This window comes from Agelaius tricolor, unplaced genomic scaffold (assembly GCF_023055355.1).
Source record: "Agelaius tricolor isolate 1412-34295 unplaced genomic scaffold, bAgeTri1.0.p SCAF_32, whole genome shotgun sequence".
Classification (NCBI taxonomy): Eukaryota; Metazoa; Chordata; class Aves; order Passeriformes; family Icteridae; genus Agelaius; species Agelaius tricolor.
In genome coordinates, this window is record NW_027269292.1 from 6,981,135 (window position 1) to 7,001,653 (window position 20,519).

The 20,519-nt window shown below is 43.8% G+C and overlaps 2 protein-coding genes across 3 annotated transcripts; one reads left to right on the forward strand and one right to left on the reverse strand.

Annotated features, from left to right (window-relative positions):
* Positions 1–368: 368 nt before the first annotated feature.
* Positions 369–8,235, reverse strand: RFNG (RFNG O-fucosylpeptide 3-beta-N-acetylglucosaminyltransferase). The gene is made up of 8 exons (XM_071451475.1): positions 7,855–8,235; positions 6,994–7,042; positions 6,378–6,480; positions 5,845–5,998; positions 4,720–4,808; positions 4,464–4,629; positions 3,063–3,148; positions 369–2,832 (listed from the first exon to the last, which is right to left on the reverse strand). The coding sequence occupies exons 1-8, from the start codon at positions 8,233–8,235 to the stop codon at positions 2,766–2,768; spliced, it is 1,095 nt and encodes a 364-aa protein (XP_071307576.1). The 3' UTR covers positions 369–2,765.
* A 42-nt stretch (positions 8,236–8,277) lies between these two features.
* Positions 8,278–19,752, forward strand: GPS1 (G protein pathway suppressor 1). Of its 2 annotated transcripts, none has more exons than XM_071451466.1 (14): positions 8,278–8,523; positions 10,950–11,042; positions 11,395–11,576; positions 12,360–12,524; positions 12,693–12,828; positions 12,983–13,060; positions 13,364–13,424; positions 13,805–13,890; positions 14,364–14,458; positions 15,564–15,669; positions 16,022–16,102; positions 16,226–16,363; positions 16,582–16,716; positions 17,428–19,752. In XM_071451466.1, the coding sequence occupies exons 1-14, from the start codon at positions 8,278–8,280 to the stop codon at positions 17,500–17,502; spliced, it is 1,677 nt and encodes a 558-aa protein (XP_071307567.1). In that variant the 3' UTR covers positions 17,503–19,752. The 2 variants fall into 2 exon arrangements, with proteins under 2 accessions (XP_071307567.1, XP_071307568.1); XM_071451467.1 differs by lacking the exon at positions 8,278–8,523 and adding an exon at positions 8,577–8,721.
* The last annotated feature ends 767 nt before the right edge of the window (positions 19,753–20,519 follow it).

Here is a 20,519-nt window from a genome sequence, read left to right on the forward strand (position 1 = left end):
ATCCAACGAGACCGGCAGAAGTGAAGGTTCGTGGCTCTTACTCGTGATTGAAGTATCATTTTAGCGACCACAGAAAACCAGGCTTTTTAGAGTCTGATGAAAAAATCCTGCAGCTCTGCCCCCTCGAAGTTGCTGCTGAAGATGACAAAATCCTTATTATCTCAATTCTTTGATCGTACTGTTAAGAAGCAGCTGCAAGGATTCTTCTCATCCACCTCTGTTCTCCACATCCCAGTCATTGAGCTTACTTGTTTTTTGGCCCTTGGCATCACATAAGCCTGACAGGAGGGCATAGTTTTCTGAATTAGTGGGTTTATGGTCCATTTTTGATACAGAGCATATGTGAAGAAATATGACAAAACACAGCCTTTGACATATTTAAATATTTATTTTATAGAATCACTTTATGTATGAAAAAGTAGTTTGATAAAAAAGCTGCATCCTGATAGACCCACACAGCTTAATGCATTCTCAACACAAGAAACCTTGGAACAAGCCTGAACACACTGAAGTTTCCTGTTGCCCTGCAGGAGAACATGGTCCTTTTTAAGTTCCATAAACACCCTCCCAGCTTTGAGGGCACTTGCCTCTTTGGCATACCTAGTGTGACCAGTGACCAGTGTGAAACTTCTACCGTTTAGTTTTGCTGCCATGAATATAAAGCGTTGTGGTTTTTTAAACTGCAGTTTGCCACAATTGCTGCCCAGTCCTTGCTTGGTCTCTGTTGTCCTACAAAAGGGTGCTTCCAGTGGAAGGGGAAGAAGATTTCCAAGAGGAGAGTTCAGAAGCAGTGCTTGAAGACAAAATCACCTCAAGAGATCATGAAGTTTCACAGCTTTCTGCTACAGGACTTTAAAACCATATTAAAAAATATATGGATACCAGGAATCTCCAGAACTATTAATGACAAAATAATTAAACCACAGGATGCCTCAATTCTAGATAGCAGAAGATCTAATAAAGAGGTAGAACCTACTATGCCACAAATCCTCCTCTGTTTTCTGTGACAGGCACACCTGTAACACTGACAGCCCATTATGGAACAGCCAGTGTGCTAGCTGGGCTTTGATCCAGCTCCCTGCAGCTTTCTCATTTCCATACCTCATGTGTACCTTAGTACACATGATAGAAAGGAGAAATAGAAGAAGGAGCTGCAGGAATGTACTAAGTAGCTGTCAGCTTGTTTGCTCCTCAGTAGAACTACCTAAATTCATGCAAAGAGGACAATGTACTGAGGTAAACACTGAAAGGTTTGTTAAAATGCAGGGAACATGGTATATTTGAGGAGGCTGACCCCTGTGCTAAGTGGCACACTTCAATACACTACAGGCATTTGCCAGGAAGTTAAATAACTGGGTGAACCCCACAGTACAGCTGAGTGCAGCCACTTAGAAACCTGAAACCTCTGCTAGATCCACAATCAAGCCAATAATCACAGCTCCAGATCATACAATAGCATTCTATGATTCTTCCCTTAATTTGGCCTCAAACTCTAGCACTAAACCAGCAAGTATTTTTTATAAGAGTAAACAGTGATTTTGCAAAGGAATATTTTTGTAGTGTATTCTTCAGGTCAGGCAGGGTTTGCGCATGACTGAAGTCTGGGCCAACAAAAAAGTAAACATATGGAGCCCCATTCCTTCCACTTTAAAAATTAAGTTTGCTTTCTTTAAAAAGCAGCAGCAGATGATACTGCTAGAGCACTGAACTTCTGCTTGTAAATGTGCAATCCCCTTTTAGTGACTGCATGAACTACTTGTTGAATTATTAAGGAGTAAAAACAAGCACTGATCTTGGCTTTATGGTAATTAAAAGATTATCTGAAGAAGCTGGAGTAACCACGGTCATACAATTAAAGGTCCTCAAATGATACCATCAAAACTCTCCTTGGTGCATTGCAGCTATCTAGCATTTCTCCCCTCGCACACTGCTTCAGAAACAGGGTGTGTTTTGCCAGCACAAGCTTCCCCAGCTCATGTGACCAACTACCAGCCAAGTGGGAGGAACAATTACCATCTTGTCAGGCAAATATTTTTTCAATATCAAATATCAAGGGAATAGATCATAATCATCAACCATTGCAATTCAGTTGGCATGCGAGCCAGGTCTGACAATTACCTCCACAGGAGGTACACATGGATGACAGGGGAGAATGTACATTGTAAGCAACTCATCTAGTCTTGAGTAAGCTCACCCTCACACAGGGTTTTCTCATGACAAAGGCTTTCAGCCTTGTTTACCCTAGTGATTCCAGGATTTCTGTATTCTAGCCAGCTGCAGTTTTAATCTGTCAGGCCACAGAAGCTCTTAAATAATTCTGTTCCCAAGAAAGATGAGTGAAAACTTCCCCTCTCTTGTCACCATGGGGACTACAGTCTGCTCTAGCACTCCAGCTTCAACACAGTGGCTTCTAATAACCCCTAAGGGTAGTAAAAACACTGTCACTCCCAGTACTGCATTTGCCTCAGATGTGCCCAAGCACAGGTTCACATGACATCAAATGAAAGTATAAAGTGACTCATACACACAGGACTGTGGTCATCTTATGAAGAGCCACTAGACAAAAGAACAAAGATTCTTCTTGGAATGTCCCAGGCTGCAGCTGAACAAACCATACCTTATTGCTTTTCTAAACAGAGTCTGTCTACCTCCTTTGTAGATACCCCTGGCTGTCTCCCAGAAGAAGAATAAAACCACCAAAAAACCCCGCAACTCCTGCCTTATGCAAACTAGCTAAGACACAGGTGTCAGTGGCTCGTCAAGAATTATGACATCTTCTTAGCAGGGCACCAGATAGTGTCAGGGTAAAGCAGACAATGGACAGATTTAAATCTATATTAAAAAAAAAAGAAGAAAAGACAGCATTAGATTGGAATTCTCCATACATGGAACATACTAGCATTGAATGTGCAGCAGGCTGATGGAGCAGGGGGTGCGTCTACCTGCTTTTGGCACAGTAACGAGCTGACACGACAAAATAAACCCTTTAGTGGGTCTGATAATCTTACAGATGACTAACATGAACAAGGTAGGAAGATCTTGTTTTGGAAGAGGACACTAACCTAGTTGGATCTTGCTGAAGGCCAAACACTCCTCCCACGCTAACGACATTGTGTTTGTTCTCAGGGTCACCGTAACTCAGGGTTACCTGTAAAAATAAGGAAGTATTCAAAACTTGTAACACTAATGCAGAAAACCAGAGTGGAGTAGCAGGGTTATTAATGAGGTACCAAGAAAGACTCCAAAGATGCTGTCTAATCTGAACATGGATGACATTTGGAGGACAGAGATTAGTTCTGACGTAAGCAACGCTGGCACTGAACGACACTAAGGGCAACGTGGGAGAATGCACAGAGGATCTGAAAGGTGCATTGCCCTGAAGGACAAGATGACTTTCAACTGTAAGCTTTGTAAGGACATGAATTCAGCTACTGTTTGTACCTTCACTAAATAACATGTTCATCCTTACCAGACATTGCCTGAAGTCTGCAATAGCAATATTTTAGCACAGGGGGAAAATATAAATATTTGCATATTAAGTAGCATGAAAAGGATTGTCATGTTTCAAATCTGAAACAAAGTTTAGATCTTTGGAACCCCAGGTCCTTCCACACAAGCACTGCATTAAGAATTTTTCATGTGTCAGGTGCAAGAAGACTTGTATTTTTTTTGTAATTGTACATTTCCTGGTTTTTGGGTTAGCTGTCTTCGTCTCATGGAACCTATGATGACCAGTGAAACAATGGCCAGTTGTTGGACTGCTGCTACAGTCAAATTCACTAACATAAAGGGGGGTGACATCACGGTGGAATTTGGCCCCAAGCACACATTTCTGCTGCCTAATACAATTGCCAGAAAAATATAACTACCCGGCATGCAGGGGAAAACCGCACTCCTGTTTACTCATGGTGCCAAGCACTGTGATGCAGGCAACACTGCTGGATGGCCTTGTGGCTCCATCTGCTGCCAGGGAGGTTAAAATGTAGCCCAGCAACTAAAAAGCAAATTGATTTTTCAGAAGCAACTTTAAGTTTCATGAGATTCATACAAATTGTTCTTTAAAATTATTAACATTTAATTATGTCAAATACTTATATAGCTGCCTTTCTGAACATGAATTAAGACTGCAACTTTGTTAGGCAAAACCAGGAACACTATTTAGCAAACTTCCACACTTTCTGCTACAGCTACACGCATAAAATCAGGGTTTAGGAGGAGATGGGGTACACCCTACCTAGGCTTCATGTAGCAGAATGTGTCCCCAAAGGAGGGGACAGCTACATGACCTAGTTGGCTAGAGTGAAACAGTGCTTTTCTCCAAAATGAAGGAATTGAGCAGGTCACAGCTCTGAGTGAGTCTGTAGATATCCTTCTTTGCGGAAGAGTGCTAAGTCTACATAGTCTGTTCTTTCTGATCAGACTGAGGTGTAACTGTAAGAACAGGACATGAAGCATAGCTCTACCTGCTGCAGCACAGACTCCCCTTGCAGTCTCTGCAGATTTTCCAGGTGGGAGTGGAACAATGGGCTGTGCAGCAGCTTTACCTCCAGCAGCCCTTCGATGATGTAGCCAATGGTGCAGTCGTCAGGAAGACGTACTCTTTCTGCAGTACTAATGAAATTGCCCAGGCTGTGACAGAGAGCATAGGAGACAAGCCAAAATGTGTTTTAAAACCTCCCAGACATGTATTGATGGAGCTCAGCTAGGGACAATGCTTACCTGGCCCAGGGACTCATCTTCAGGGCAAGACCTCGGCTGATACAGAACCCAGCTCCGCCTGTGGCAAACCAGAATTTCACCGTTGTCTTCTGAAGAGCAAAAAGAAAAAACACACAGCAGTTACTGACAATCAGCTTTTTGCATTTGGCTGGGCAGGGAACTCAAGGTTCTATTTGATATCACATATTACATCTGAGTCAGAACAAGCCTACAGATGAATCCCTATTTGTTTAGGCTGCTGAAAGCAGCTAGCTGTTCTCTCAAATGAAACTATCTTGAAACAGACAGCATGTGAACCATCAAATTAGCATAAGGGAGGTAGCCCACATGAAATGGATAGTCCCACTTCCACACAATTACATCTGTCCTCTATTCGTTTTAACCAAGGGTCATAGCCAGCTCAGTGTTACGGAGGATGTCAAAGGTGGTCCATATATATATTGGCTCTATGTCCAAGGAGACTATTTTGTTGTGCAGTCTTCCCTAACAAGCTGCTTTATAACTTTTTATGATGTTCTGGCCAGTGGATTGATATATCTTTAAACAGACTTGCCAGTGCAGGTGACCTGGTTAGGATTTTCTCCTTAGCACATGTATCTTGTGGTTGAGATATGTTTGCTTTCGGTTCTTGGAAACCTATAACCACTTTATATTGCAAATGCTTTATCTATCCAGAAAGCTTCTGTCACCCACGTGAAGTTGGTTCAAGATTATGACAATGTGTGTGATACTGCACTCAAAACAAATTAAAAACCCCTTGAACTCCCACCCAAACTCCCAAGTCCTAAAATAAGGAACATTGCCCCCACAGCCACTAAAGGAAAAGTAAAAGTCAAGGTGGGGAGGCCCTACTAAGCTCAGTGTGAGGGAGATCAGCATGCACGAGTAAAGGAACAGAAACAGCCAGCCATCCAGGAGAAAACCTCCATTGTGCATATGTATGCACACAACATCAGGCTGAAGGTGCATGTAACCCAGCATCCTGCCTCTGAAAATGACCATCATCAGGTTCATTTCTTGCAGATTAAAGCACTTGGGTTTATAGGGAAATCCTATGAATTGTCAAGGTTTTAAAGGCTTAGAAGATTGAAATGTCTCTCAGACAAACTGAAAAAGTTTGCTTACTGATCCATCACTTTGGACATGGTCAGCTGCTTCGATGGGATGGTCCAGGCTCGGTCGCCCCACATACACGTCCTGGCTGTGTGAGAAGGCAGACAAGAGATGCAGAAGAGTCCGAGGGTTCACATAGTTGTCATCATCCACATGGCAAAACCATCTTCAAACAAAACAAACCAAGAAGTTATAGGGACAAAGAAATGAGTTATAAGTTTACAACTGAGTCATAGTCTTTCAGGCTTGGAGCAGAAAGTATTTCTTATTATCCCAAATTACAGAATAGGGAAGATGAAAGCACCCACAGATGCTAAGTCTGCAAAGAGGCTGAAATTAATAACTTCCTTAGATTATAATCCTTTCCACCTTCCAGATGATGCTTGTTTATAAACACTGTTTCATGCTGTGCTCCCTTTCCTGCACTCATCCCTACATTTTAGCTAATACTACATTCGTTACTGGAACAGAGATGGTTACTCAAGTTTCCTGTAAGCACAGAACTGGAAGAAACAAAGTCAATCGGAACAATGTGTTTCACTTACTTTTGCCCAGATTCCAGGAATTTATCATATTCCACAGACATCTTGCAGCAGAGAGCTTGTCGGGTATGGACAGCAGAACAGTTGGTGTTGATCATATGATCCCCTAGAAGAATAAAGATCAGCCCTTTCAGGTCTGAGGAGCATGTGCAGTCAAAAAAAAGACTATAAAAGAAGTGCACATTTGGCACTAATACTGTACATCTGAGGTGCACATGGTGCACACATGGAGAAGAAGCTGCAGGACAGGCAGGGCTCACAGGTTACCCATCTGGTATGTAAGTTGCAGAGTCATGAAACTGTGTGACTGCATTAAAACAAGCAAGGGTATATAAGCAGTGTCATGAGATGTGTGTGAAAGAAATACCTACTATGACTTTGAACCACATAAATTTAAGTTTACTAACAAGAAGAAAAGGGGTGCAAAAGTGAACCCAGTATTCTGGAAGTTCCAGGCATCTTGTCCAGGTGGCAATTAGAGAGAAGTTTTCTCTGTTTTCTCCATCTTAACTTCCCTAGTTGCTTGTACAGCATGAAATAAGGACTTCTATAGAGAATATGAAAGAAACAAAACTCAGTTATAATAGACAGCATGCACCTCTGCTGCTACACAGCTCACCTGCTTTCAGGCGTAGCTCCCGATCCTCCCAGTCCGTGAATATAAATGTCTGTGGGAGACAAAAACCGTGTGTCCACATTTAAGAACTTCAGATTCTAATTTTAAATTTGCTCAGTTTCAGTTAGAATTCAGAATGTTTTGTCTCTCTTGGTAGTTTGTTTCACAGTAGGCACTGGAAAGGGGGAGGGAATGGGGGTGCAGAGACCCCCCAGCAACTTCAACCCCTGCCTTAGTTGTTACATTTTTTCATTACAAACCAGAATAATGCCATTTTAATAAAGCAGGCTGCATTTTACCCTCCTCGTCTCATGGTACAGACAACTGATTTCCAGACAGAAAGGATTTTGGTCTTTTTTTGGTACTACCTCCTCTCTCTGGCTAGGAATCATCCACAGCTGCCAAGCAGGTAAAGAAGAAAAAGTGGAAGTCAGGGTGGGAAGTGGGAGGTGTTTAACACAGTCTTGTTCCAATGGCTGGAAAAAATCCCATGAATATACTTGAACAGACCAAAATTCTGAAACAAGGGAACAAACTTTATGTTCTAGAGAAAACCTTAAGTACTTAGTCCAAAATATCGGCTTAGATGCATCATCACCAGGAATATTTCACTATCATGAAAGCACTTTCTGCAGTCATACAAAAATCAGCAAACTATGTCTGCTTGGAAACTGGCCTAATCAGCAACGAACTCTTTTGGAAGTATGTTCACACCAAGCGTTTATATAAAACGACTTTCCACAGTCTTACAAAGAAAGCCTTTTTTAACATAAGGGAGAAAAACTCGGTGGGAGCGCACTAGCTGTCCTGGAAGCGCAGGGCCGGAGCTGCCGGCTGCCCCTGCACGCTGGCGAAGTCTCTCACCTGTCCTCTCGCCTGGGAGATCCAGGTTTGGAGGAGCAAGTCCAGCCGGCTCCTATGGTATTTCCTCGTGGTCTTCACGGCAATGAAGATGTCCTTCAGCTCCAGGCTCTCCCTGGCCGCACTGCCGGCAGTCCCGAGGCGGCCCCTCCGCGCAAGCTGCGAGCTCCCCGCGAGCCCGCCGGCCCCGGGCCCGCCGCCCGGCGCTCCGGCAGAGCCGGCGGGGCCCGCGCGGTGCGGCGGGGCCGCGCTGGGCCCGGCGGGGCACGGCGGGCGGGGCGCGGCGGGGCGCGGCCCCCGCGGCAGCAGCAGCAGCAGGAGCGCGGCGGCTCCCAGCGACAGCAGAACCCCGGCCCTGCGCAGCCCTAGGCAAGGACCGCTCATGCTGCAGCCCCGCGGGCCCCCGCCGCAGGGTGCGGCCACCGCATGGCCCCGCACTCCGGGAGGTGGCGGCGGCCCCGCGGAAGGAGCGGCCGGAGGTTGTCGAGCCGCCGCCGCTGCCGCGGGGCCGAGCGGGGCCGCGGCCCCTTTAAGAGCTTCACCTGTCGGCCGCGGCCTCGCCGCGACGCGCGGCCCGGAAACGGAAGCGGAAGCGGAGCGGGAGGGGCGGGCGGCCGGAAGCGGCGGCGTGAGGGGAGGATGCCGCTGCCCGTCCAGGTCTTTAACCTGCAGGTATGGGGCGGCCGCGTCCTGCCGGCCCGGCCTCTCGGGCCTCGCCGCTCTCCGCCGCGTTCCGCGTCCCTCCCGCGCAGGGTCTGAGACCCCTGCTCGACCGCGGCCTCCGGGGGCGCCGTGCGGCCTTCTCCTTGCGCTCCACGGACAGGGAGCGGCTTTCGGCTGGCATTGGGCCTTCGCTCGCCCTTCCGTCGGGTCTGTGTCGCTTCCGCCGCCGTTCGCGAGGAGCAATGCTCCGCCGAGCATCCTCCGGCACCCGTGGCGTCCGCGCCGCTGCGGTGGCCCTGTGTTTGGTCCCCGCCGTGCTCAGGGCTGGAGTGGTGGCGGAGGGTACGGTGAGGTGGCCCAGTGAGGAGGAACTGAGAGTCTGTAGTGCAGGGAGAGCCCCAGGAGCCGGGTGGGTCGGTGACACGAGGTACCTGCGGAGGCTGTCCTTTGCAAGTTTTAGCAGTGGCATATCTGTGTCAGGGCACGGGGCTTTGGGCAGAGAGGAGAGGACGAGGGACAGTTCAGCATCCAACTCGGCTCCGTCGTTAGTGACAGATCTGTACTGCACTCCGTCCAGCAGCAGATCACACCTGTTCCTGCCGAGTACAGCAGGAGACTTCAGCTCAGGCACCAGCATATCTGCTTGTGTGAGGCCTGGTGAGGTACCCTCAGCAGAGCAGCCCTTGGGGCTTAGGAAATCTTGGGGAGTGGCTGTTTATTATTTGCTCTGTGAGTAGTTTTTAAGTCGACATTGCATCTTCCTTTCAAAATAAAGAGCTTGAAAATGTTTGAGTTTGCTTGTCCTACTGGGGCTTTCAGCCCACTTGTGTTTTTCCTTGTCTGGGAGTTGTGAGAAATGCAGAGTGCAGACTCTCAGCGTAGCAAGACACAAATTGTTCTGTTTCACCAGCTAGAGTTACAGTTACCTTTTTTGCTGTTTTCTAAGGAGTCTGTAATTGAGTTTTTACTACTGTAGGCAAGTGCAGCCTAAATAAACTAACCTTGGCAGTTAGTGTTTGTGATATAAGAAAAGATAGAAGGTAGATAAAAGTGGGAAAAGTAGTGGTCTCAGCATATGGTGAATTGCCTGTTTTTATGCGCAGTTTGCCTAAGGGGTGGTCTAGACAATCAAAATTTCCTTTGTGCCCTCCCTCCCTCCCTTTCCTTCACGGAAAGGTTAGTAAACTAGGAAACAGATGGTTTTGTGCTTCACTTGCTTTTACTTCAGATTTTGGGAGATTTCAGTGGTGAGATGTGTATTTGATATGTATCAGTTTGTGAAAGAATAAGACCTCCAGACTGTGGGTGAGTATAATTTTTAGAGATAGGAAATCTGGATCTGTGCTGTTCCTTCTCACAAAACAACCCGACCAAACAAACAATCAACCCAGTCCAAAAAACCCTCAATCTTTGATTTCTTGACAGTAAAATCAGTAAAAATATGGAAATAATCAGATGTGTATGTGGTCTAGGTGGTTGGCATGTCTGTCTTTTGTGAGATCCCCTTTTGCAAATCAAGCTTATATACTGTGTGCACAAAGTCAGCATTTTATAAGCAGACAGTCTGCTAAGTTTTCCTCACTTTATTTCCTCACAGTAATTCCTAGGAGGGCTGTTCAGCACACTTGGACTAGGAGGAGACAATGAAATTTGTGCCAGCAGAGCAGTTAGTTTGTGGGATGGGATAGCAAGCTGGTCTGACCTGGAGTACACGCAGGGGCTGTAGCAATGCAGCTGTGCCAAAGTCACTGCATTGCTGTGAGTCGTTATGGCTCAAAGCAGTGCAGGATATACTGGGAGAATAAAATTCTGTTGTTTCTCCGAAAGAGGCTCTATCCGAGCAATTGAACTTGAAAACTATAGTAAGAGAGTTTGACTAATGGCAGATCCCTGCAGTGCAGTCAAATTGTTCCTTGCTATTTTGGGAACTCTGAAATTGTCATTTGGCATTCTGTTCTTTATAGTTTTTAATACTTCTAAGAAGTTTAACAATATTTGCCTCTTCCCCCTGCCAGAAATATTATTTCTAAGCATTAAAGCAATTTTGAAAGATTGTGGTGAGTTTTTTGGTACATTTTGCCTCTTGGAACTTCTTGATCTGAGTGTTAACACCTGCTCTTGCTCAGAGAAGAGAGATGATACTTTGTAGAATCAGATTATTTGACCCCTTCATTGTTTTGCTTGATAATTTACCAAGCCAAATAAACTGCTCTGTGTGAATGCTGAGCCATGCTGCTGCTTGCATTAGACCAAGTATCTCACGCTGACCGGTGGTGCTGCTAGAGAAAAATCCTAAGCATATCAAAAGACTGAGGAATGCTTTTTCATTTTTAAAATTTAACACATATTTAAGCAAGTCCTTAGTAAATTGAATAACATAGTTATTTCCTGCTCAAATGTAATAAGCTGCTTTTGACCTCGTTTTGCTCTTTTAGGGTGCAGTGGAGCCCATGCAGATTGACGTAGATCCACAAGAAGATCAGCAAAATTCACCTGATATCAACTATGTGGTGGAGAACCCCACGCTGGTACGTGCTGCTGAGGGCTGTGGGTACACTTCTTGCCCATGGTCTCTTCCTTTAAGAATTTTGAAAAAGGGCCTTCTGAAAAATCTTAAAGCTGATTAGTCTTAACCACAAAAGCATCGCAACTGAAATTTTGAAAAGGTAAATTGTAATGTAGAGCATATTTCTGAGGAAATTACTTATGTTTGAAGAAAGCAGACATGGACTAATCTTACTGATTATACTGATAATCTTACTGATTTTTTTTGCCCTCCTTGAGGGGGTCGGGTCTGCAGGAAAAGCTGTGCAGGTCACAGTGTAGTAGGCTGATGCAGTGTGTCCATTTTCACCTTCTGAGGCCAGGTTTTGTTGGCAGGATTTGGAGCAGTATGCGTCCAGCTACAGTGGGCTGATGCGAATCGAGCGGCTGCAGTTCATCGCTGACCACTGCCCACAGCTGCGGGTGGAAGCTCTCAAGATGGCTCTGTCATTTGTCCAGAGAACTTTTAACGTTGATGTGTATGAAGAAATCCACAAAAAGCTGTCTGAGGCCACGAGGTACTAAGAGGTCACGGGAACCTGGGGAGCTTTCCTGACAGAGTTAAGAGTGATGTGCTGCAGGGGAGGACTTTGCGTGTAATACCAGCACGTACCTTACGCAAATCGTCTTTGCCCTTAGAGTTAATAGCAGCGAAATGTGTGTTCATGCTTTTAAAAAAGATAGAGCACAGAAGGCATTATCTCATTCTGAAGTCTTTGTGCTTTTAAAAGCTGCAGGTAGATATTGAGGTGATTTAGTCCTTGCAACTGCCTCAAATATTAATGAATAAATTTGTTTTTCCTGAGGTAGATTATGGAGACATGTTCTAGATGCTTTTGTTTTCATAAGTTAATACATAATCTAACTCTTTGCCTTGTTTTGGTTTATTGTTTCCTTTCTCTCCCCCACTCTAGAAAGAGGCTTGATGTTAAGGATATTCGTTAATATCTCACTTATACATCCACACTTCCCATCTTTGTATTATTTTTGTTGCTATGCTTATTTCATGATTTCTTGTCTGTTTTGCATGGGGAGTCTTTACCATGTGTGTGACAGTATATTCATCCTACAATCATTAGGATAATTTTGTGAAGTATTTGTAAACAGCTGTGATGCTTGTGTTACTGTTTGCACTGGACATTTTAGCAATATGTTTCTTTTTCCCCACTATCCTTATTTTCTCTTTGGTCTATTTTGTGTATGCAGTACTGTTTGTTAGGGTAGCATTGCCAGGCACTTAGCAGACTTCTGTTTTGAAACATATTCAGCCTAATAGCCTCATTCAAATACTTTTCTTTCAGAGAACTGCAAAATACACCTGATGCTGTCCCTGATAGTGGAATTGAACCCCCTCCTCTTGACACAGCTTGGGTTGAAGCTACACGCAAGAAAGCTCTTCTTAAACTGGAGAAACTCGATACAGATCTGAAAAATTACAAAGGGAACTCCATCAAGGAGAGTATCAGGTGAGATGCAAAAGGCTCTGCTGGAGCAAGGAAGAGCCTTTTGTTTCTCTGTGGAGTTAACATGGGATGTGCCCTTAGGTCAGTGTGTTGAGTTACTTGTTTAGAACAAACTGCCTTTGTCCCTTTCTGAGCATGCAGTTCACTGATGTTTTAATTCCCGTCCTCCAGGAGAGGCCACGATGATTTAGGTGATCATTACCTGGACTGTGGAGACCTCAGCAATGCTCTCAAGTGTTACTCGCGAGCCCGTGATTACTGCACCAGTGCTAAACATGTCATCAACATGTGTCTCAATGTTATCAAGGTAGGAGGATTTGCAGGCAGAGGTACCTGGTGTCTTTGTGATACCTGCTGTGAAGCTGCCCCCCATCCTTGGCCCTTGTGTCCGCAATGATGCGGCTTAGCTGAGGAGTGCCGTTCATCTGTGCCTGCCCCACACTGTTTCTGGCTCTCTACAGGTCAGTGTCTACCTCCAGAATTGGTCTCATGTTCTGAGCTATGTTAGCAAGGCTGAGTCTACACCAGAAATTGCAGAAGTAAGCTCCTGCTCTTTAACTTGCATAAATTTTCCCTTTGTTTTCTGTTTCCAAATTTGTAAAATGATTTCTTCCTTTCTCCCTTTATGACTTCTCACATGATACACGTGTACAAAATCTGACTTATGGTAAAAATGGATACTTCCTGTCCTCAGTTTTGCCATATTTCCAAGACAAATAAGATTAAGTTATCTTGCCATTGAGATTGGCAAGTTAATTAGCAGGGTGAAATATCCTGGGGACAGTTGTAAGCAAAATAGCTTTCATACTGCTTGCTCACTACTGCTTTGTTTTATGCTTTAGCAAAGAGGAGAAAGAGATAGCCAGACACAAGCAATTCTCACCAAACTGAAATGTGCAGCAGGTGAGTGAGTCCTTCAGCGTCCTGTATGGTTTGCCTGTCTTTCTACCTGTTAGCTGTCCGTAGGGCTCTTGGGTTTATTTTTTCTCTCATATTTGACAGACTTTGTATTTCCATACCAGACATGCAAAATTTAATGAAGCTGGTGAGATAGAACTGCTGGTTTTTGCCATCTCTTTCTTCTCCCTGAGTTTCTTCAGAGAGGATACCTGTGTGAGTCAATGTAGTTCAAAGGATGCTTGATACAGTCTGAGGATCTTGTTTTATTTCACTATTGAAGGCACTAGCAACCGTGTGGGGGCCTTTCCTACTCCCTAGATTTTTCAATTTTCCCTAATTTGTATACTGCCATAAAAAAAGGACTAACTTTTTCTGGTTCCTAGGCTTGGCCGAACTAGCTGCCCGGAAGTACAAACAGGCAGCAAAGTGCTTCTTGTTGGCATCATTTGATCACTGTGATTTCCCTGAGGTGAGGACCAAGAGGGAGCTGTGTGCAGGTCTTGGAGGGGATGCAGTTCTTCTAAGTATTAGGTTGTAAAATTCAGATATTATAGTTATTCGTGCAGCATTCCTATATAGTTTGGTGGTGCTGTGAACTGTGCTGGTTGGTTGGTTTGTTTTTGGTTTCTTTAAGCCTCTGGTTTTGGCTTCTCTAAATGTTCTATACTAGATCACATAAGAGCTACCTGTGAGATTTATAATTTATAATTCAATCAACCAAAAGCTCCTGAAATTGATGTCTGCTCTCTTAGCAGTGTTACTGCTCTGGCCCTGTCACCCCACACAGTGGGTGAGAGCAACCTGAGTGCTTCCACTGCATTTGATAAGGACTAATCTTGTCACTGCTTGAAAGAAAGGCCTGGGGTAGAAGACTCAATGCCACCCTTACACCATTTTGGTAGTCAGTGACAGCTTGCTCTCTGTCTCTCCCTCTCTCTGTAGCTGTTATCTCCCAGCAATGTGGCTGTGTATGGTGGGCTCTGTGCCCTTGCTACATTTGACCGTCAGGAACTGCAACGAAATGTTATCTCCAGTAGGTGAGTGATGCCTTGAGTGATGTTTGAATGTACTGGACATCTTTTGGAACATGGGACTTTGGTTAAGAGTGGATTCTGGCAGGAGTATTTCTCATACAGGAGAGAAAGAATCACTGAGCCCTAATTTACCTTTAGCATTAAGTGCTGTTTCTCTGTCCAAAACACAGTGGTTAATCGCAGCTGAAATTTTCTTAGTATAAGTTTCCCTCCCTGGTTAAATCCAGCATCTGCATAGCCCAGTTGTCTGTCTTCATCAGTACTTCATATCAGATATTAAATTGAGGGACACAGTCCTCTGCCAAAGGCATCTGTTAGGATAATTTTTCCTTCATGTTGCCCCTTGTTGTGGTGTATGTTAATCGTTAAAACAATGTAGTAATTATTAGTACACCTTGGAGTGTAATCTTACTATACAGAAGGTTAAGAGGATTACGGACTTTGGAAGAAAGTGGATATTGAGTGTTGTAGATTTAATTGCAATGCCACTGAATTCCTGTCAGCTAGATGTACAGGAGCTAGATGTACAGAAGCAGTAATCTTAAATTGCTATGGAAAAGGGGTTATTACCCTCTTTTATGGGCTGATACATAGGGTGAGATCCCAAGGTTTAAAAATCTGTGATGGTGAACTGGGAGTGTGCTGAGTAAAAGTGTATATCCCTAAGATTTACCACACTCACAATAGCTTGTTTCTCAGAGAAATTGGCATGCTTGTCTTGTCTATGGCATGCTATACATAATGAAGGCTGTGCTTTGGAAGGGGACACAGAGCTGGCCAGCATGGACTACAGTATGGCATTTGTTTGCCTGATTTTGACCTGTTCACATTCATGATTTTGTTTTGTGTGGACAAACACTTCTACTACTTAGTTTGTCAAAAGTCTTTTGTCTTCCTTCATCACAGCTCTGATGCTGTGCTCTATCTCTCTGTGTTCCAGGCTCCCAGCCCTGGTGAAAATGGGCTGTCTGGTCTGTTAGAGGGTAAATTCTTGGAATCTTCTTGGAATGATAGTGAGAGTTTTTAACCTTGTGACTTGGAGTGATGAGGTTATGGGGTATTTAAGTGGCAGGTTCCAATGTCTGATCACTGCCATCTTTATCTGTAGCTCCTTCAAATTGTTTTTGGAGCTGGAGCCACAGGTTCGTGACATAATCTTCAAGTTTTATGAATCTAAGTATGCTTCATGCCTGAAGATGCTGGATGAGATGAAGGTGAGTTGCAGGAGAGCAGTGCAGAGCAGACCCTAAAAGTTCCCTTTGCCTAGCCTTTTGTGAGAAGCAATGATTGTCAAAAGTAGATACTAAATGTTCAGCTCTTCTGTGTCTTCTGTGTCTCTTGGTGTGGTGCATGGAAATTCGGAATAGTTTATTTGTAGAGAGAAATTATAAATATTTAAAACATATTCCTATTTTTTAAAATTCATTCTTGTTTTATTGTATTGTCTTCCTGTAGTATTGTATTCTTAAGGTTTAAGTATATACGCATAAATGTTTCAGAACACAGGAATAATATATTTTTCCAGATTGCTTCTCAGCTTCTGATGTGGTTTATTGTTTTGCACAGGACAACTTGCTGCTAGATATGTACCTTGCACCTCATGTCAGGACACTTTATACCCAGATTCGAAATCGTGCCCTTATCCAGGTAATTGTTCCTGTCATCCCAGAGGTGGATAAACAGGGAGATAGGCCATTTCTTTGCAATTGCTTTTCCCCTAGTTTCTTAAAGGGTGGAGTGTGCAACTGAATATTTTCTTCTTCTTCTTAGTACTTCAGCCCTTATGTGTCGGCAGACATGCGCAAGATGGCCACTGCTTTTAACACCACAGTGGCTGCTCTGGAAGATGAACTCACTCAGCTGATCTTGGAGGGGCTGATCAATGCCAGAATAGACTCGCACAGTAAGGTGAGTGCATTTCACCCATGGATTAGAGACTGAACAGGCTTACTAAGTTTAGAAACTCTCCATTCCTGAGATGCTTGGAAGGTGCATTCATCTCTTGGGCCTGGTGTGTTCAGTAGGGGTGAGCTGTGTGTGACCTCAGGCCCCATAATGCCTTAGCTGTTTTCCTGCTGTGAAAACCCTGGCACAGCTCCCATGTTCATTCTCTGTATTGGTTACAGATTCTGTATGCTCGAGATGTAGATCAGCGCAGCACAACTTTTGAGAAGTCTTTACAGATGGGCAAAGAGTTTCAGCGCCGTGCCAAAGCGATGATCCTGCGAGCCGCGGTCCTGCGCAACCAGATCCATGTCAAGGTATGGCCCTGCTCAACTGAGACTTAAAGGCAGGGTTAAGTAAAACTGGGAAAATTGGTGAATTGAGGATTCTGGAAGGGAACAAATCTATCATGTTCCTGATTGGACAAATTCTTACAGTAGTAAATACTTAATATATAAGGAACAAGTGTTTTTAGCCAGTCGATTAACCTGTTTGTAGAGCTCAGAATCTCCTTTGAAGTTTATATGGTTGGGTTAATTCTGAATAACTCCTTTGGTCCAGTCCTTGGTAGACGTATCTTCTACCTTCTCAATAAAGATTGTCTGAAGTAATTTTTTCAGCAGATGAAGTAAAAAAAGCATTAATTGTTAGGAGTATTCCTTCTGGATTTCAGTTTGAAAAGGATGCCTTTAGGGAAGATAGGCCATCTGCACAAAATGTATTAATTTCTATAGTATATTAATCCCTGTGATTACTAAATGTCAGATAGGATTCAATTCCTGGGGTCAACAGCACCTTGTACATAGTAGGTAAGAGTGGCTTAAAAGTTCTGGTTTGACTTTTTTATGAAAACTTTTTGTGAACTGTAGAAGTTGTTAATACAAAACCATCATGAATGAACCTGGGGGTATACTCTCCCCCTGCTGCCATCCTGCTGTGCTTCACCTGTGCTTTATTTTGTCTCTCAGGAAGCAGGCTGCAGAATATTTACACATCACTGACTAGGATGTGTTTTGGTTTTGTTGCAGTCTCCTCCGAGGGAAGGTAGCCAAGGGGAGCTCACTCCAGCTAACAGCCAATCCAGAATGAGCACCAACATGTGAAAAACTTCGTGCACTACCAAAAGAAATGGTCCCTTAGGACTGTACCCAGTGTCTCACCCACTAACTGCTGAGCTTCACAAACTGTCCCTATCTCCCTCACTTCTTGCTCGGATTGAGAGAGTCAGGGTTGGTGGTGGATAATATGAATATTCCAATAACTTCAATTCTCCTTGAAAAGAAATTCTTTTTAAAAACAGCATCCCTGCAAATGGGTCATCATTTCAGTTTTGGTAGAAACCTTCACTCTCCTTCCACCACTCCATAAAGAGCTTCAGGTTATCCGTACAGATGCTGAGTTGAGAGTTTTTCAGTTGCTAATAGTTTTCTTGTTTCAAAGTTGCAAAAATAGTTAGTTGCATTTTGCTGGCCTGAAAGTATTGCCTCAATTTTGAGCAATGCTGAGCTTTCTGTTTTCCAAATAAACTTACAAGTGCATTGCTCTCAATTATGGAACTAGAGTTCTGATGGGGGAGGAGATTTCCTTTGAGAAACTCTTGGAGAATTTTCACCTGTAGCAGAAAACATGGCATTGCTTCCATGCATTCAGTCACAGGCCTTTATTTTAGGGTTTTATGTTTACCTGCAGCCAGGTTCTCTCTCTCTCTCTCTCTGGTCTCTATTTTCAAAGAACTGTTTCCTGATGTGTTTCCTTCTTGTGTGTGACCTGGCTTTAGGGTCCAGTGTTATCATAGCAGTAAATCTCTACTTCATGCAAATATTGCTGCTTGCCCAGTCTTACTGCCATAGTGTGTAATGGTTTCCCCACATGTGCAACAGTTGTTTTGGGTAGAATGGATAAATGCCATAGAACACCACTCAAGTCTTGTGGAAACCCTAAAAAGAGTCAGTCTAGTGCCCACTCTCCAGGTGCATTTATTCTGCTTTTCTTTTTATAAAGGGGTTAAAGTTGGCAGCCCAGTGTGTGTGTGTTTTTCCTCCTGTGTTCATGAAAAGAGATATGCACTGAATTTTCTGAAGTCACTGCAGCCTTGTATTCATCTAATCCATAAGGCAAGCTGAGAATTTTGATCCAGCCCTGACTGGTCTGGCAAGTGACTACAGATGTTACTTTTAATGTGTTCATGCCTTTTTTTTTTTTAAATAAGTTGTTATATCTAGTGCATTAAACAGCAGGATTAAAAAACTTCTGAGTATTTGGAATTTTGTGTTAAAGTTGGGTTTTAGGTATTTTGATCTCAAGCCATTGTTTTTTTGTTAAGCTTCATGATGTTTCATAGGCGATTGTTTCGCTTTCTGATCTGGTTGGAGATGCAGCTTGGATGAAATGTAAAGAAAGTGCAGTTTGAAGAAACATTCGAACAGCAAAATTCCTGTAGCAACAGTGGTCTCTCCTGGCTTTCCATGCTTTTTATTACTTAGATGCTGAAAATGGAAGCAATAGTTTCTGTGAGGTCTTTGGTTACATTTGGCATGGAAAAATTCTCCCATTTTTGAGGGAAGAACTTAGTGTCAAGCATCGCTGATGGCCAGTTTAGCGAGAAAGGCCAGTTGAGTCCTTGGGTAAATTGCTGTACATCCTTATAAAAAATGCTGGGAAAGTTACACTTTCTGTTTGTGTTGAAGGGAAGCTTTTCAGTCCTGAAATGCTACTCAAACATTTTTGCTTTCTTCCGCAGATGGGCCAGTGATAGTATTTATCAGGAAAAGATGTTACACTCTGCTGTTTAGGAGATGGTTTTGCATCCCAGTGAAGTGCACCATGCCAGGTGACCGTCTGTGCTCCCACTTTCGGGATTTTAATTTTATTTATTTACATCAGTCCCTTGCTGGAGGATTTCTGCTGCAGGACTCCTCAGTGGTGCCTTGAGCTGACTGGAGTCTCTGTACTTCCAGACACCAGCAGCATCACACATCCCTCAGCAGCCCCAAGGGGCCCACAAGGTGGCAACAGCAGTTTCCAGCTCTGGCTGTGGCCTGAGGCCATTCTGTACACTGGCAGGCATGGTTAAGTTTTTGTCCCCCCAGACAAAAGTGCTTGCAGCCTCTTTGGGAGTTATCGAGCATTTCTCTTTTATTACACAGGCATCGTTGATGCTTTGTGCAGAATTACTGGCACGTAACTCTCTCCTTTAGCCTGTGAAAGAAGCTGCCGTTGCTTTTGGATCTTGTAGATGGGAGTCAGGCTGCACTTTTTGTCTTTAAAATTTTTTTTTAGATCTTTCTCAGATCTCATTTCATAACCTGTTTCTCAAATAAATGCAATTGGCTTTCTTTTTTTCTTTTGTGAAATACCCCAGCTTTTTCTTGTGTGCCTCTGAAAATAATTTAGATGTGAGAACCCATTTTCCTGAAGACTGAGCATCATTTTCAGCATCATTCTACATTCAAGGCACTGCCTTTTCTTCCCCCTACTCCATGAAAATAAAATAGTGTATATCTCCTTAAGGGCCTGTGAAACACAAGCAAAACAGGCCTTGACCTTGCCGAGCTGGCAAACTACAATCTTTTGATTAGAGATAAACAGAATAATTAGTATATTGCCTAGCCTGAAAGTTATCCCTTGTTAGTGCAGGTGTGCTCAGTGGGAACAGTAAGTGGCTTGGCTTTGCTCATGTTGCAATTGTGCCTCTGAGTTCACAAGCATTGCTTAGTGAGCCATGGCTCATCTGGACAGCTTTGCCTTAGTACTGCAAGATTGGCATCTTCTTGCACGGCTGCTGAAAATTCAGGTTGAAACTTTTTTCCATTAGTGTGGTGATTTGTAGCTGGATGCACAGAGGTGGGTCTATGCTGCAGTGCCAAACTGAGCAGTTTTTCAGCCCTGTGTCAGGAGTGTGGCAGCCTCCAGCCATGCCATGGATAGGAGTGGACAAGATAAGGTCTACCTCCATTTCTCCATTGTGCTTGTTAAGAAATGCCTTGGTATGGAGGGAGGGACAAATATACCTTAAATACTAATTCTTTATAGAATGGTATCCAATTAGTACTCTCAAGTGTAAGGCTCCTCCTGAATTTAGGAGCCAAAAGCCACCTTGACTGTTCCTTCACACTGGTCT

Excerpts from the sequence above, each read along its gene's own strand:
- RFNG (XM_071451475.1), bottom strand. The coding sequence starts at position 8,235 with ATGAGCGGTCCTTGCCTAGGGCTGCGCAGGGCCGGGGTTCTGCTGTCG. Across the intron at positions 3,149-4,463 it reads GGGAGTCTGTGCTGCAGCAG|GTAACCCTGAGTTACGGTGA; the intron begins GTAGAGCTATGC and ends TTATTTTTACAG. Across the intron at positions 2,833-3,062 it reads CTTCAGCAAGATCCAACTAG|ATTTAAATCTGTCCATTGTC; the intron begins GTTAGTGTCCTC and ends TTTTTAATATAG.
- GPS1 (XM_071451466.1), top strand. The coding sequence starts at position 8,278 with ATGGCCCCGCACTCCGGGAGGTGGCGGCGGCCCCGCGGAAGGAGCGGC. Across the intron at positions 11,043-11,394 it reads TGGTGGAGAACCCCACGCTG|GATTTGGAGCAGTATGCGTC; the intron begins GTACGTGCTGCT and ends TTTTGTTGGCAG. Across the intron at positions 13,425-13,804 it reads CAAACTGAAATGTGCAGCAG|GCTTGGCCGAACTAGCTGCC; the intron begins GTGAGTGAGTCC and ends TCTGGTTCCTAG.